General features: G+C 55.1%; 1 protein-coding gene across 1 annotated transcript; it reads left to right on the top strand.

The window, feature by feature from the left end:
• Nucleotides 1-5,386: 5,386 nt before the first annotated feature.
• Nucleotides 5,387-8,907, top strand: MNX1 (motor neuron and pancreas homeobox 1). The gene is made up of 3 exons (XM_027450186.3): nt 5,387-6,118; nt 7,873-8,033; nt 8,151-8,907. The coding sequence occupies exons 1-3, from the start codon at nt 5,461-5,463 to the stop codon at nt 8,481-8,483; spliced, it is 1,152 nt and encodes a 383-aa protein (XP_027305987.3). The 5' UTR covers nt 5,387-5,460; the 3' UTR covers nt 8,484-8,907.
• Nucleotides 8,908-14,284: the final 5,377 nt, after the last annotated feature.

Consider the following 14,284-nt stretch of genomic DNA (forward strand, 5'->3'; position numbering starts at 1 on the left):
TTATGGAATCACATCGTGCAATCTCCTAAATCGCGAGCAGCTTGCCGTGATTGATGTCCCTCCGACGACATTTGATAGGATTAATAGTGGGAGCGGTCCACATTTAGATTTTACCATGTTAGGTGCTTTCTCTGAGCCAGCCTTGGATGGGAGGGACCTTTGGAGCCCGGGCCAGGAAGCAGTAGTTTTTGTCACATTATTAATCTGCCCTTATGATTCATCTTTTATCCTTCCTGACATTTATGTCGTTCCTCTGACATGCACGTTGGAGGCCCAAATGCTCCCAGAACTGAGTGACGTGAAGGCAAGGGGAGTCTTCGTCTGCCTCCTGAATAGGTGGCAGGTATCGCACCCTCCAGCCATGTGGAGTTGTCACGTCACCAAAATTTCCCTCAAAAACCAAGAGCAAGAAGCCTTTGCTGAGGGAAGAGGAGGTTGCAGGTCTACGTGGAGCCTCTGCAGGGCTGGAGTCTGGGGCCACCTGAACCTCCAAGAGCTGCAGCCCCAGCATCCCACCAGGATGCTCCTGTCTGGATGGGCCGAGTGACATGGGGTGGGTTGGGGATGGCGAGGCACAACTGCTCGCTCCCAGCTTTCCTGCAGCCCCAGGGGAAGGTTCAGCATCACCCCAGACCTGGCTGGGAGGTGACTTCTCCACCCCAGGTGTTTAAGCACAAGCTGTGACGGGCCACCAGGACAGCCCAGTGGGATGAGGGATGTCCCAGGTATCTGCCACAACCACTCAGGCCCTGGGGACAGGGCCAACCCTGCCCACAGGACCCCAAAATTGGGACTGGCAGAGCATGCGGCTGCTGTGCACCAGGGGCTGGATGGCCCAGGTGTATGTGAAGCAGCAAGGAGACCCCATGTCCTTTAGGACAGCCCTCAGGGGAGGGGACACGTCCCCAATCCCATCCACCTGGGGGGTGCACAGAGCACCCAGGGGCGCTGGCACAGAGTAGGAGCGAGCTTTTCCCCAAACTGCGCTGTTCCTCCTCAAAACCACCCGGCTTTGGTGTTTTATTTCATTTATTTTTCTGGCGGGGACCATGCGGAAATTCGGTGCAGTGCCGGCGCACGGGGCGGTGCGAGCCATTTTCAGACGGCGCCCCGCTGCGAGCCATTTTCAGATGGGCTCCCGGTCTTGCGCGGGGCGCGCAAACTCCCCGCGGTGCTCGGGGCTGATGCTTAAGACGTATGGAGAGAGGAGTAGTTAAAACCCGCATTATACAGCTCCGCCGCGTCGAAAATCGCGTGCGCTGACCCATATATTTTAAACCCGTAAACGGACTCCAGTCGTTTAAAATATTGCAACGTCGATAGGACTAATTAATTGGGAATAAGGAACGCGGGGATACAATTAAACGAGGAGAGAATCATTTTCTAATTTAATAGCGGGGCATTTATAAAGAGCGCGAGCTGCAAAGGCACCGAGCGATCCCAGCGGCGCGGCGCTAAATCAGCGCAGCCCGGGGGGGGCCGGGGGGGGCCGTGCGCCCCCGCGCAGAGCCGCGGAGCTGCGGGTGCCCCCCGGCCGCAAACACTGCGCGATTTTATTAGCCCCCATTTCCCCGGGGTAATTTATGGCGATAAAACAGACACCCGGGGTCCCCTTAAATTGTCTTTTCATAATGAATAAATTTAAGGCGGCTAATTAATATATAAACTAAGCCGATTTGTCAGGTTGATTTGTATTTTAGTTAATTGTGAAAGTAATTACCACACGGGCAAATTAACAGCTTTCTGGAAATGACCAAGGCTGGGGTTTTATTTCCTTCCTGGGTGAAGAAAATTCATTTTTCCCAGCTCTTGATGTGATGAATAAAAGCCATAAATCTGGGTGATTGGTGCAGGCAGAGTCTAAATGGCTTCATATTTCATTTTAGGTTTAATAGAAATATTCATGCTCTGTTTTAATGAAATTAAATTGGAGGGGGGTGGACTGCGAGGCTGGCGGTCGGGGCTTAAAGGGGCAGCGCAGATGCGGTGGGCTTTTTGTTGGCTTTTGGCGGATGAGGCGCTCGCTGCTCCAGGCAAAAACCTGATGCGAGCAGCCCAAATAAAAGTAAAATTGTCGCTCGAAGTTATCTGAAGAGAAGGTCCAACGAGAGCCGGCCAAAGGTTTGGAAGTCGGCTTGCAGAAATTAAATATATATAAATTAAAAAGCGGCATAAAGAAAACAGCCTGGCTGCTCAGTGCAGGGACGGCTTTCTCCCCCAAAAATGAACGGGTGAGGTGCAAAGAGGATGGGAAATCTGGCAGGGTGCTGGCTGAGCATCCTTTCTTTTTAGGGTCACCACCCCGGGGGATGCTCGGTGCCCTGCTGCTGCTCGGGGCCCTGCTGCCGGGGGGTGATACGGCCGAGCCCGAGCATGGGGGACCCCTCCGGCCCTACGAGCACCACGGGGCTGTCCCGGGCTCCTTTTCTCCCTTTTGGGGCTGATGCCGAAGTTTGCGGGCATCCCAGCGGGGGCCCTATGCCGGGAAGGGGATCCTAATGGATCCGCCGCGCGACTTGTTGATTTCCCCCGAGCAAATCCGGCTTTGATGCAGTCCCAGCGAGAGCGGTTAGCTGATGAATTGACAAAAACTAATCAGCTTTATTGGGAAACGGGTTAAGGGCAGCGGAGTGTCAATAATTCTCCGCCTGACCCCCTCATCCATTAAGGGAGGCAGGCTGATTAGAGCGAGGAGCCCCCGTGCTTTTTGCACCGAAATTGCTTTCATAAACTCACCATTATTAGCAGTCAAGGCGAGCAGCTAATTTAGAGGAAGACATCCCGAGGATGTCACATCTCGCAGGGAGGTTTATGTATCATTAGCTCATTTACACAATGTCGCGGCGTAAGATGGGCTTTTGGCAATAAGGCTGGCCCCGCGCCCGCGGGTCGCATCGGCTTTGTAGGGACCGGGGGGGGGCACAGGGGGGACACAGCCGCATGCTGACCCCCCCCTTGCACCGGTCAGGCTGTTTCAAAAGGCGAGATAGGGATCTGTTTGCCGGGGGGGCTGCTGAAAGGAGACCACCCGGAGGTGTCCGGGCAGCGCGCTATCTGCGCCGAGATAACCGCGCATTGTTGGGGCTGGATCAACACAGGTGCGGGAGCGCGGCCCTCCCTGCACGGGCTGCGGGAGCGGCGTGGGAGAGCACACCGAGGGGAAAGGGGGAGAGAGGGGGAAAAGGGGAAAAATAAGGAAGAAAGGAAAAAAGGGAGAAAGGAAGAAGAAAAAGGGGAAATGGAAAAAAAAAAGAGTAAAAAAGGGAAAACGAAAAAGGGAAAAAAGGAAAAGGGAAAAGGGAAAAGAGACAAAAAAGGAAAAGAAAGAAAAACGAAAAAGAGAAAAAAAAGGAAAAAAATAAAAAGGAAAAAATAATAAAAAAGGAAAAATTAAATAAAAAAATAAAAAAAGGAAAAAGAAAAAAAAGGAAAAAGAAAAAAAGGAAAAAGAAAAAAAGGAAAAAGAAAAAAAGGAAAAAGAAAAAAAAAGGAAAGAAAAAAAGGAAAAAGAAAAAAAAAGGAAAGAAAAAAAGGAAAAAAGGAAAAGTAAAAAGGGGAAAATGAAGAGGAAAAAAGAGAAAATGGGAAAAGGGGGGAAAAGGAAAAAAGAAAAAGGAAAAGGGGAAAAAGAGAAAAAGGAAAGAAGGGGAAAAGGAAAGAAGGAAAGAAGGGAAGAAGGGAAGAAGGAAAGAAGGGAAACGGTGAAAAGAAAAAATGAGAAAGGAAAAGGGGGAAAAAAGGAACAATGTAAAGGGGAAAAAGGAAAAAGGAGAAAATAAAAAAAAAAAAGAAAATAGAAAACGGGATAAAAGGAAAAAAGAACAGGAAAAAAGGAGAAAAGGAAAAAAGGAAAAAGAGGGAAAGAAAAAAAATGGAAAAGAAAAAATGAAAAAGGGTGGGAAAAAATGAAAAAAAAAAAAAAAAAGAAAACCGAAAAGTGTTCAATTAGGAAAAAAAAAAAAAGTGGAAATCGAAATTCCTCTCTGAGCACGAGATGTGCTCCCCCCCGGGCGGGAGGGCAGGGGGCAGCGGCCGGCCGGCCCCGGCGGGGTGGGAGCGGCCGAGGGGCAGCGGGGGCCGGGGCTGGGCCGGGGGCTGCGGGGGCCGGGGCTGCCCCCCCCCGGGTACCGCAACGCTGCCGGCCCTTGTCCTGCGGCTCCCTTCCCTCTTCCCCCCCGCGAACTGCACCCCTATTATTATTATTATTATTATTATTATTATTATTATTATTATTATTATTATTATTATTATTATTATTATTATTATTACCCCAAAGCCCCCCCGCTCCCCCATGCACGGTCCCCCGCTGCCATCCGCCTTGGGGTCCCGGGAGGTGACAGCCGTGTCCTAGGGGGGGTCCCGACCCAGCACCCCCTGGCTCAGGACCCCCCCGGGCCCTCTGCCGACGGAGCGGTCTTGAGAAGGGGAGCAGGAAAAAAAAAGCCGTGGGACATTTCGTTGTCGCCTTCGTGGTTTTTTTTTTTTTTTTTCTCATTTCCCTTTTTTTTCCCCCTTTTTTCCTTCCCCGTTTTTGCTCCCCCCTCACAAAGGGAAGCGGGGGCCGGGGGTCGCTCCCTGCTGTCGGGGGCAGCCCCGCCGCCCCTGGACGGTCCCGAGGGAGTGGGGTGACAGGGTTGGGGGTGTCGCATGGGGTCGGGGATGTCGCACGGGCACTATAAGGTTTTGGGGCCGAGAGTAAACCGGGGCGCACCGGGGGCTCCCCGCGGCCGCCCCCCCGGGGGAAACGGGACCCATGCGGGGTGGGGGGAGACCCCCTGACCCCTCTCTTTCCCTTTTCCCGTGGCTGTTTGTGCTGGATTATCGGCTCCCCCCCCCCACACACACACTCTTCAGCGAGGCGCATTCTGGTGGCAGGCATGACTCCCTGACCCACAGGTGTTTATTCTTTCCAAACTCCTCCAAAAGCGCTTGGCGGCGCGTTTAGGGCAAATATTTACCGTGTGCGAGAAGGGGAGGGGAGAGGGGGGGGGAATAAACTCCTCAACACCTCGCCGGGACCCCCGGTGAGGGCAAAAAAAACCACGGGGCGAACCCCCCCAAGAGCCTCCCCCGTCCCCTCCGACGGCGCTTTCTGGGGGACCTGGGGGGGGCTGCGGGGCCGTGCCGTCGGGGGGGCGAGGGAAAGGGGGGTAGGGGGGGCTCCGTGACAGGTGCTCGGCGGGGCCAATAGCGGGCTCGGCCTCCCGGCGCCGCCAATGGAGGCTGCAGAGCCTCCGGCCCAATGGGAGCCTCCTGAAGGCCCTTGTAGGGTCGCACCGCCCAGCGCGGCCCCACAGCCGCCCCGCTGCCCGCCGCCGCCGGGAGACGCGGGCCCGGCCGGGGGCCGCCCGCCCGCTGCCGTCCCAATTCCCCCTTTCCCCCCCCCCCCCCCCTTTTTTCCTCCTTTTAAAAATCCTCCCCCTCCTCCCGGCATCGTCGCCGCCCGCTGCCGGTGCTCCCATGGAAAAATCCAAAAATTTCCGCATCGACGCGCTGCTGGCTGTCGACCCCCCCAAGGCGGCGGCGGTGGGGGCGCAGAGCGCTCCGCTCGCCCTCGTCGCCTCCTCGCTGGGTGGCAGCGCGCCGCGCGGCTCCAGCAGCTCCAGCAGCTCCAGCGGCAGCCCCCCGGCTTCCTCCTCGTCCTCCTCTTCCTCCTCTTCCTCCTCCTCCTCCTCCTCCTCTTCTTCCTCCGAGCAGCAGCAGCAGCAGCCCGCCGCCGGCCCCGCCGACCGCCTCCGCGCCGACAGCCCCTCGCCGCCGCCGCCGCCCCGCATCCTGGCCGCCCACTGCGCCCTGGTGCCCAAGGGGGGGTTTTTGGCTTCCACCAGCGGCCACCCCCCGCACCACGCCGGGATGGCGCTGGGACTGCACCCCGCGGCCCCCGGGGGGCCCGGCATGCCCCCGCAGGCGGCCCTATACGGGCACCCCATGTACGGGTACTCGGCGCTGGGCGGGCAGCACCCGGCTCTGTCCTATTCCTACTCGCAAGTGCAAGGGGCGCACCCGTCCCACCCCGCCGCCGACCCCATCAAGCTGAGCGCGGGCACCTTCCAGCTGGACCAGTGGCTGCGGGCATCCACGGCCGGCATGATCCTGCCCAAAATGCCCGATTTTAACTGTGAGTATCGCCTTCCTCAGCCCTAACCCCTCCGCAACCCTAATATCCATCCCCCCGGCCCCCAGCTCCCGGCCCTTAGGGTTTCAACCGCGAGTTTCAACCTGCGTTATATTATTGTTAATTTTTATTAAAAGGAGGAAACAGCCATCCGCAAGGGATGCCCGTGTCGCCTCCTTATCCCCTGTCGCCCTCCAGCTCGGTTTTTTAGGGCGGCTCAAACGTGACGGCTCGCAGCCCATCCCCACTGAGCAGCCCATCCCTGGCTTCCCCCAAAACGCGGGTCCTGACCCCCCAGCCGCTCTTTATTTTATTTTTCTTTTCCCGGCAACGGGCTGAAAATAACCGCGGCGCTCACCCCTATGAACGGGTGTAGGGTTAGGGGTCAGCAGGGGCTTAGGGTCCCCGGGGGGACGAAGGGACGGGGAATAACGAGGTCGGAGCGGTTCGGGACGGGGGGCTGGGGGCTCTGGAAATGCTGCACGAAATCTCCCCAGCCCCAAATCGCAGCCCCAGCAGCAGAGCAGCTAGGCCTCACGGAGACGGGGACCTTTCGTGCATCTGTTTTAGGCACAGATCATTTCCTTAGGTGTGAGCTCTCAGCGGGGACGGCCGGTTTAACAATACCGGAGGTGTAGTTTTACGAAAATCGTGCCAGGAAAAAAAAAAAAAAAAAAGAAAGAAAGAAAAAAAAGAATTGGGATGTGTTTTTTTTTTTCTTACTCTGCACACGTTCGCAGACAAAAAAGTCCATTGTTTTCTTTCGGATTGAGGTTGTTTGGGCTGGAACATTCAGGAAGAAAAAAAATAATTAGGGGAGCTGTCAGAGCCCTGCTTCTCAAACAAGGCGCAAGGGGGAAGAAATAAGCGGGGAAAATCACACGGCGGTGACAAAATCCCATCCACGCTCCCGTCTGCGAGCCGGACACTGCCCTTTTCTCTCCGTGCCCTCTTCGGGAGCCTGGCCCCAAAAGCGGCCGGGCAACCAGAGCATTTTCTTCGGTCCCAAATCAAATCAAACGAAACCCCAAAACGCGCCGGGAAGCGCGGGCACGGCCGGGGCGCGCCCCCGGGTGTCGGAGCCCTGTGTCCATCCATCCACCCCCCCCCCCCTTTTTTTTTTTTTGGATAAAATCCCATATTTGATTTTTTTCACGCGGAAAACACACCGATATATATATATATGTATATATATAGTATGTATATATATATAGTGTATATGTATATTGCGTATCTATGTATTTTAATTTATATATTGTATATTAATTTATATATCACATATTAATTCATATACTATTTTTTACCATTTATATTTATATATAAAACGCATTTTTCGTTCAAAGGCAGTTTCCCACCCTTCGCCGCTCCCTTCCCCGCTGCAATCCCGTTAATTACAGCCGGGGGGGCCGGGAGGGGGCTGCGAGCGCGGTGGGTTTAAGCGGAGCCGCGCATCCCACGGAGCGAGCCGCGACCCCCGGCTGCCTTTTATCGCGTCGCCCTTGGGCTCTGGGGAAATCAAAGGGCAGATTTTTATTTTTTTTATTATTATTTTTTTCTTTCTGGCTTTTTATTTTTCATTCCATTCATTTCATCGCAGGCATCCCCTGACACCTCCCTACCCCGCGTGGCGCGTCGGGTCCCCTCTCCCCTCTCCGTGCGCTCCCCGCCGGTGTCCCCCAGCATCCCCCCGACGGCTCCCCCATTTCTTCCCCCTCCTTACCCCGGCTCTGCTCTCACCCCCGCGGTTCCCCCCGCAGCCCAGGCTCAGTCCAACCTGCTGGGGAAGTGCCGCCGGCCCCGCACGGCTTTCACCAGCCAGCAGCTGCTGGAGCTGGAGCACCAGTTCAAGCTGAACAAATACCTCTCCCGGCCCAAGCGCTTCGAGGTGGCCACGTCGCTGATGCTCACCGAGACGCAGGTGAGACCCCGGGGGTGGTGGTGGGGGAACAGTGGGAAATAGGGGAGCCGTCGGGGCGCCGTCGAGTGGCCGGGGCTGAAGCCCTGCCCCAAATTTCTCGCTCCCCTCCCTTCCCAGGTGAAGATTTGGTTCCAGAACCGGCGCATGAAGTGGAAGCGGAGCAAGAAGGCGAAGGAGCAGGCGGCGCAGGAAGCCGAGAAGCAGAAGGGGGGAGGCGAGGACAAGGCGGACGAGGAGCTGCTGCTGCCCGCCCCCGACAAGAGCGGCGGGCGGCGGCTGCGGGAGCTGCCCGACAGCGAGCCCGACGACGACGACGAGGAAGAGGAGGAGGAAGAAGCCGGCAGGTGCTGCCCTTACCACTCCTCCGACTGCTCCGAGGCGGACGAGGAGGACTCGCAGCCCCGGGGCCGGCACGGAGCCCCCCCGCTGGCCCCCACCCAGCCCCAGTGAGCCCCCGGCCCCAGCTCCCCGCCCGCCCCGTCGGGGCCGCCCCCTCCCCAAGACACCCCCTTTTATTCCGTTTTCTCCCCGCTTGGAGGGGGATGGAGAAGAGGATCCCCCGTGTGCCGGGAGGGAGAAGGAAGATTTGCGGTGACCACAGTGTTATTATTGACTGAAAAGCAGACAAAACTTGACCCCCCCGCCCCCCCAAGTCCCAACCCTCCGTTCGCTGAGTCTTGGAAATGGTTTTGTTCTGACTATATAGCGGGAAAACTGGTTATGTCCTGAACGTTAAAACTGCTGGAAATCTCGATACCGTCTTTATTTTTGTATATCGTATTTATAAAAAATAAGAATAATAATAATTGCCTCTACTTATGCATGCTAAATTATTACCTCCCCACCCCCCCCACCCGCGCGGTGGGGCGGAAAATAAACGGCGTTTTGTACTTGAGACGTGTCAGGGGTCTTGGGGGGGTCGGGGGGGGGGGGGTAGGGAAGGAGCGGGGCCGCGGTTTCCAACCCGAGCTTCCCCCGAGTGGCATGGACGGGGGGGTGCCCGGCGCAGTGTGCCCCCGCCGTTTCCCTCCGGGGTCGTGTGGGGGGGCAAAGGGCTCAGCGCCGTCGGGGAAGGGGCTCCAGTTTCTTCTTTCGACCACTGTGACCTCCCCGTCCCTCCCATCCGGATGAGAGGGGTGCGAAGCGGCTGCGCCCCCCCCTTTTTACACCCCTTTGCCCACCCCTCCCTGCCGTCGGGGCTCCTCTCGCCCCCTCCCGCAGCACCCGGGGACCCCAAAGCGGGGCACCCCCCAGCGGGGAGCAGCTCCCCTTTGCAGGATCGGCCTTAATTAAGGTTTTGCAAACGAGCTGCAGGGGGCGAAGGCCCCCCCCCCAGGGCTCTCCCCGACGTCGATGAAGGGCCCCCCCCAGACGGCCGCAGCCGCCGCCCCGGCATTTAGCTCGCCAATAAATCGGCGGATCCATCCGTCCTTGTCACGGCGGCTCTCCCCCAAATCAATTACGGGGAATTTAAATAACATCACCGGCTCAGCCCCGCCGGCTCGGGGCCACATCCCGCAATTTATCCCCGCTAACAACGGAAGCGCAAAATGCGCGCAGCCAGGGCGCAGCCGCTTGTACCGGGGTATAAAGAGCTCCGAAACGCGGCCTGTCCCCGCTCCCCCACTTTCAAAAATCATCATTATTTATTTTTTATTATCTAATTATTATTATTTAATGATTATTTTTTATTTTTTTTAAGGCAGCGTTTTGCAAGCCCGCGCCAACCTTTCCAAGGAGAGCTGCGCGGCCCCAGCTTCTCTAAAAATCCCGCTTTGAAACCCAGCCTGGAGCACGCAGGGGGCTTCGACCCGGAGATAGCACGGAGGAAAACACCTCCCCATCCCGGAGAGCTTCAGGTGCTGCCGCTCGGAGCTGGGCTTTAAGGCACGACCCGGTTATTTATGGGTTTACCGGCCCGGCACACCCAGTGCGCCGCGGGACTACGCCGTAAATCACAGCCGCGCACAGGGGAACCGTAAATCTGGCCGGATCCCGTGTGTCGGGAACCTGATCAGGGTAAACCCGATTTAGGCTTGATCGATGCTTGCCCCTCTTGCAGGGAAACAATCGTGTTGCGGGCTCGGGTTGAAATCCGTAACGCGGTGTCCTTTCGTTCACAGGCCGCGGGGTTTGGAGAATTTGAAGAGAGAAGGGGGAAAAGGGAGGGCAAAAAAAAAAAAAAAAAGGATTGGAAGAGGTATGGGTCGCTTCGTGAATTTCCACGCTGCTGGCTGCGGCTGCATCTGCCTTGGGGGGGCGGCTGCGGCTCCCCCGCCCCTAAAGCCGACGGCGCGTCCCGGTGTCACCGCTCTCTGCCCCTGAAAAGAGCCGAAACAAGGCAATCCCCGTCGTTATCTCCCCCAAAATCATCATCGTCATAACCAAGAGCGAGCTGAGGTCACCCCTCCAAGAAATATCTCGCCTCAGCCATTAATTTCCAATTAAATCCCGCTAATTAAAGTGGCCGGCATGCGCCGTCGGGCCAGGATGCGCGGAGATGTGTGTCCAGACGTGAGAAATCGCCTCGCAGGGCACAGGCAGCCGGTCCTGGGCTCCGTATCAAAGCCCTACCGGTGTTTTGTGTCTGTCTCAATAAAATTAATCTCTTTAAAGCCCGGCCTCTCACAAGAATACCTTCAGTGTTCCAGACTACAAGGGCAAATATGTTTTTCAGATTCTGTTTTTATGGACGGATTAAAGTTTATTTTCCATAATAGGGCACCTAATAAAACTCATAAAGCTCTGTCAGTCTTACAGCTGGTGGCCTCATTTAACACTTTCACTTCGTAAATCATTTTACAGCTTACCAGGTGTTTCCAAAACCGGGAGGGGAGGGGGGGCCGGGAAGAGAGCAAGGAGGGGGGAAGGAGAAATTAAGCTCGCTGAAAATACAGTTCGGCTCCCTTTGTGGTGGGTGCGTTTGTGCTGTTGTTTGGAAGGGCTTCAAAGAAGGTGTCAATCCCAATAGGGGAGAAAATATCTTTAATCAGGCTTTCCCACGGTCTTTTGAAGTGGTGGGGTTCACGTGCGGGACGGGGAAGGTTCACAGTGTTGGACAGGGACTGGTAATGGGTGCTGTGCTCCTGCAACTGGACCCAACATGCACCCAGCTGGGCTTAGCAGCACTGCTGGTGGTGGTGCTGGTGATGACAGTGATGGTGGTGCTGGTGGTGATGTTCTTGGTATTGGTGGTGATGGTGCTGGTGGTGCTGGTCATGGTGGTGGTGGTCCTGATGGTGGTGGTGGTAGTGCTGGTGGTGGCAGCAGTGCTGGTGGTGGTGGTGCTGGTCGTGGTGGCAGTTCTGGTGGTGGTTCTGGTGGTGATGATGTCCTCAGCACTGTTAGGGCCAGTGTGGCTTTATCCTCCCCCATCTGGAACTGCAGCAGGCAGTCTACGCTCAAGGAGGCCCTTTGGGGTTTTGTTGCCACACTTGAGGAGAGGAAAGCACCACCTTGGGTGGACGTTTACCTTGGAAAAACAACGTGGTTTCAGCATGGATGTCATTAACTGGCAATTCCACGAGCATTAAGTGGGAAAACAAAAGAACCAAAATCGGAGCCATATGCTTGAGGTAAACCTGCGAAAAGTCTTTCAAATGGGAACCCATAAATATATAATCCCCCTCGAACTCTCCACGAAACCTCTGGGGATGAAATACTTCACTAGCAGAGAGCCTGTTGATGATTTCTAAAGTCCAAACTCTCGCATGCATCTACAGCTAATGGATTAAGTCAGTTTTTCCTCCAGGGCTTGGGAGGGCCCTGCCCCCCAGCCTGGCCTCCTGCTGAGCCCCTTCCCCTTTATGCCAGGAGGGCCACGAGGAGGGGGCTGTGCCCCAGGGCAGAGGATCCCAGCCTGGAGCCTCTTCTGTTTCAATTTGGCTTTTCCTTCGTGTGCTGTGGGTGCTGGGTTAGCTCCACAGTGCTTCAAATGTAAGAGCAGAAACAGTCCTGGGGCCTCCTTGTGTGGAAATGGAATCACCACTTAGGATTTAGGAGGCCAGAGTGATCTTTAATTAATTCAGTATTTGAAATTATTATCCATAGGACCTCTGTCAATGTCCTTGGCCAGCTTTTGGCAGGGTGGAAGCCCCTGGTGGGGACGGAGAATCCTTGTCCCCATCCAGCCCCGCAGGTGCCACTTCCCTAAAAATGAATGTAAGGCAGCCAGCACGGATTTTAACCCAGGAACAGGGCACGGGGTTGACCCCAACGTGGAACAACACCTCAGGGAATAGGATGGGATGTCCATCGCTGGGTATCCCTGGCTGCCCTCCCTGGGGAAGCCAGCCCTGGGGGCTCCTTTCCGCCGTGTGATCGTGGCTGGTGGAGCACGGAGGGCTGCACGGACCAGCTAATGGCTCGTTCCGGACTTAAACATGATGAATCTATAAAGCACACGTTGCTGTAGCAGCTAGGTGCAATTTTAGAAATGTTAATGAGTAATTACATAAAGGTTGTCCACAGTCAGTGATGTTAATCACTGTTCTTTTGCCAGGGATAATTAAGACAGCAATTCAGCAGCGTAAGCCAGCGCTTCCTGCTGTCTCTGCTGCCTCTTTCTCTCTTCCCAGCTCCCTGCTCCTGCAGGGATTTTCTTGCCTTCCCTCCCTCCTCCCACGCTTTTAGCCCCAATCTTCTCTTTGGGGCCTGCTTGAGTGAGGCTGGGGCATTTTTAAGCCACATCTGAGCATCCCACTTGCTCCTGTCAGGGTGAGCTGATGGTGTGGGGAGAGGCAGATTTGGGAGCCTTTGTGGCCCTGCCCAGAGCATCACAGCACCAAGCTCTACTTACGTGGTTTGTTATAATAAAACCTATAATTTTTTCCACATTTTCACTCTTCAGCCCGTATTCAGGTGCTGTTCAGTGTACGGCAGGGTCCACATGATGGGGGTTTTAGAGGAGGAGAGAGAAAGGACCACAGAGACATTAGGTGGAAAGGCCAGGCTGGGTGTGCAGAGCAGGGGCTGGACCATCAGGAGCTGCTGGCAGTGAGCTGGTAGCACCCTGAAAAAAATCTTTTATCCTCTGTTGACTTCTGAGCTGTCCAGAGAGAATGCCTGTCATGCTACAGCCCCTCCTGGGTATTGTTTGGTTTAAGGACAGGAGGGAGGAAGCTCTTTTATCACCTAGAAAATGACAATACACTTGAAATACCTCCTCCTTGACTCTTCCACAAATTCCTCTTTACACATCCAGAGCTTACATCCAAGCATCAATTTTAGCAGCTGAGGAATAGGGGACAACATTGAGAAAGCTTGCTGTGCCTCAGAGGGCTCTCCGTCAGCCTGCGGGCAATGCTTCACATCCATGTCTACTTTCTATGCCCTTGTGTACCTCTTCCTAATTTGTGCTGCGCAGTATCTGTGTAGTCTTTGGTGTAAAACTGGTGAGAGAGCTTCATCTCTTGTGGCATAAGCACTGAGCTTCATCCCCTGCCCATACCTGAAGGCTGCTCCCATGGAGTGGCTCTCTACCCCCTGAAATACTCCTGGTATTTCATACCTGCACACCCCAGGGAGGTTTGAGGATCCTCTCACCACCCTAACTCTAAAAGGTCTGTAATGGATGTTTAGTGACAACTGCCATGCCTGGAAATCTGTCAGAGTTGGGACCGAAACAACCATTTCTTGCTGCTGACAGAAGACCTTAAGAGAACTGCTCATAAAGGGTCTCTCTTTGCAATTTTACCGTGTGGCTCTCCTAGTGACATCAAGTTTCTTTGCCATTTTTGAATGCATTCACTTTCAAGTCTTCCCTTCGTATGCTGCTTTTGGTGCAGGAACTGCGTTGTCCAAGGCCACAGGAGCTGTTTGGTGCCAGCTGGCTCTTCCTAAATTTATCCTTGATAGCTGCTCATTTCATTTCCTCACGGTGTTGTTAGGGAAGTGATACCTGATTCTGCATTGTACGTGCATCTAAATCAGGGGAAGGCTGCTGTAATTCACAGCCTTCTCAAGCAGGGCCGCAGCTTGCCCCAGCCGTGGTGATAACGCAGCTGTTTTCTGGGGGCAGCCGTGAGGTGCACACCCGTGGGCCTCCTGCTGAAGTAAGCCTTACTGGAGGCAAGTTTCCTCCAGGAGATGAAATCACGAGAAGCAGCATCTGGTAAAAGAGTCACATCTCTACCTACAATTTCCTGACACGGCTCCAACCCCGCAATGGCTTTAGGTGAAGGCGCTCCGCCGCGCCTTTGGAAAAGCGACCCTGCGGATCGGATTGTCTCATCGAAATAAAAGCTTAAAAC

The sequence above is a fragment of the Anas platyrhynchos genome, chromosome 2 (assembly GCF_047663525.1).
Source record: "Anas platyrhynchos isolate ZD024472 breed Pekin duck chromosome 2, IASCAAS_PekinDuck_T2T, whole genome shotgun sequence".
Classification (NCBI taxonomy): Eukaryota; Metazoa; Chordata; class Aves; order Anseriformes; family Anatidae; genus Anas; species Anas platyrhynchos.

What these genes read in the sequence shown, in the direction of transcription:
- MNX1 (XM_027450186.3), top strand. Translation starts at nt 5,461, where the DNA reads ATGGAAAAATCCAAAAATTTCCGCATCGACGCGCTGCTGGCTGTCGAC. An exon ending in CAAAATGCCCGATTTTAACT is followed by an intron (nt 6,119 to 7,872) that starts GTGAGTATCGCC and finishes TTCCCCCCGCAG; the next exon opens with CCCAGGCTCAGTCCAACCTG. An exon ending in TGATGCTCACCGAGACGCAG is followed by an intron (nt 8,034 to 8,150) that starts GTGAGACCCCGG and finishes CTCCCTTCCCAG; the next exon opens with GTGAAGATTTGGTTCCAGAA.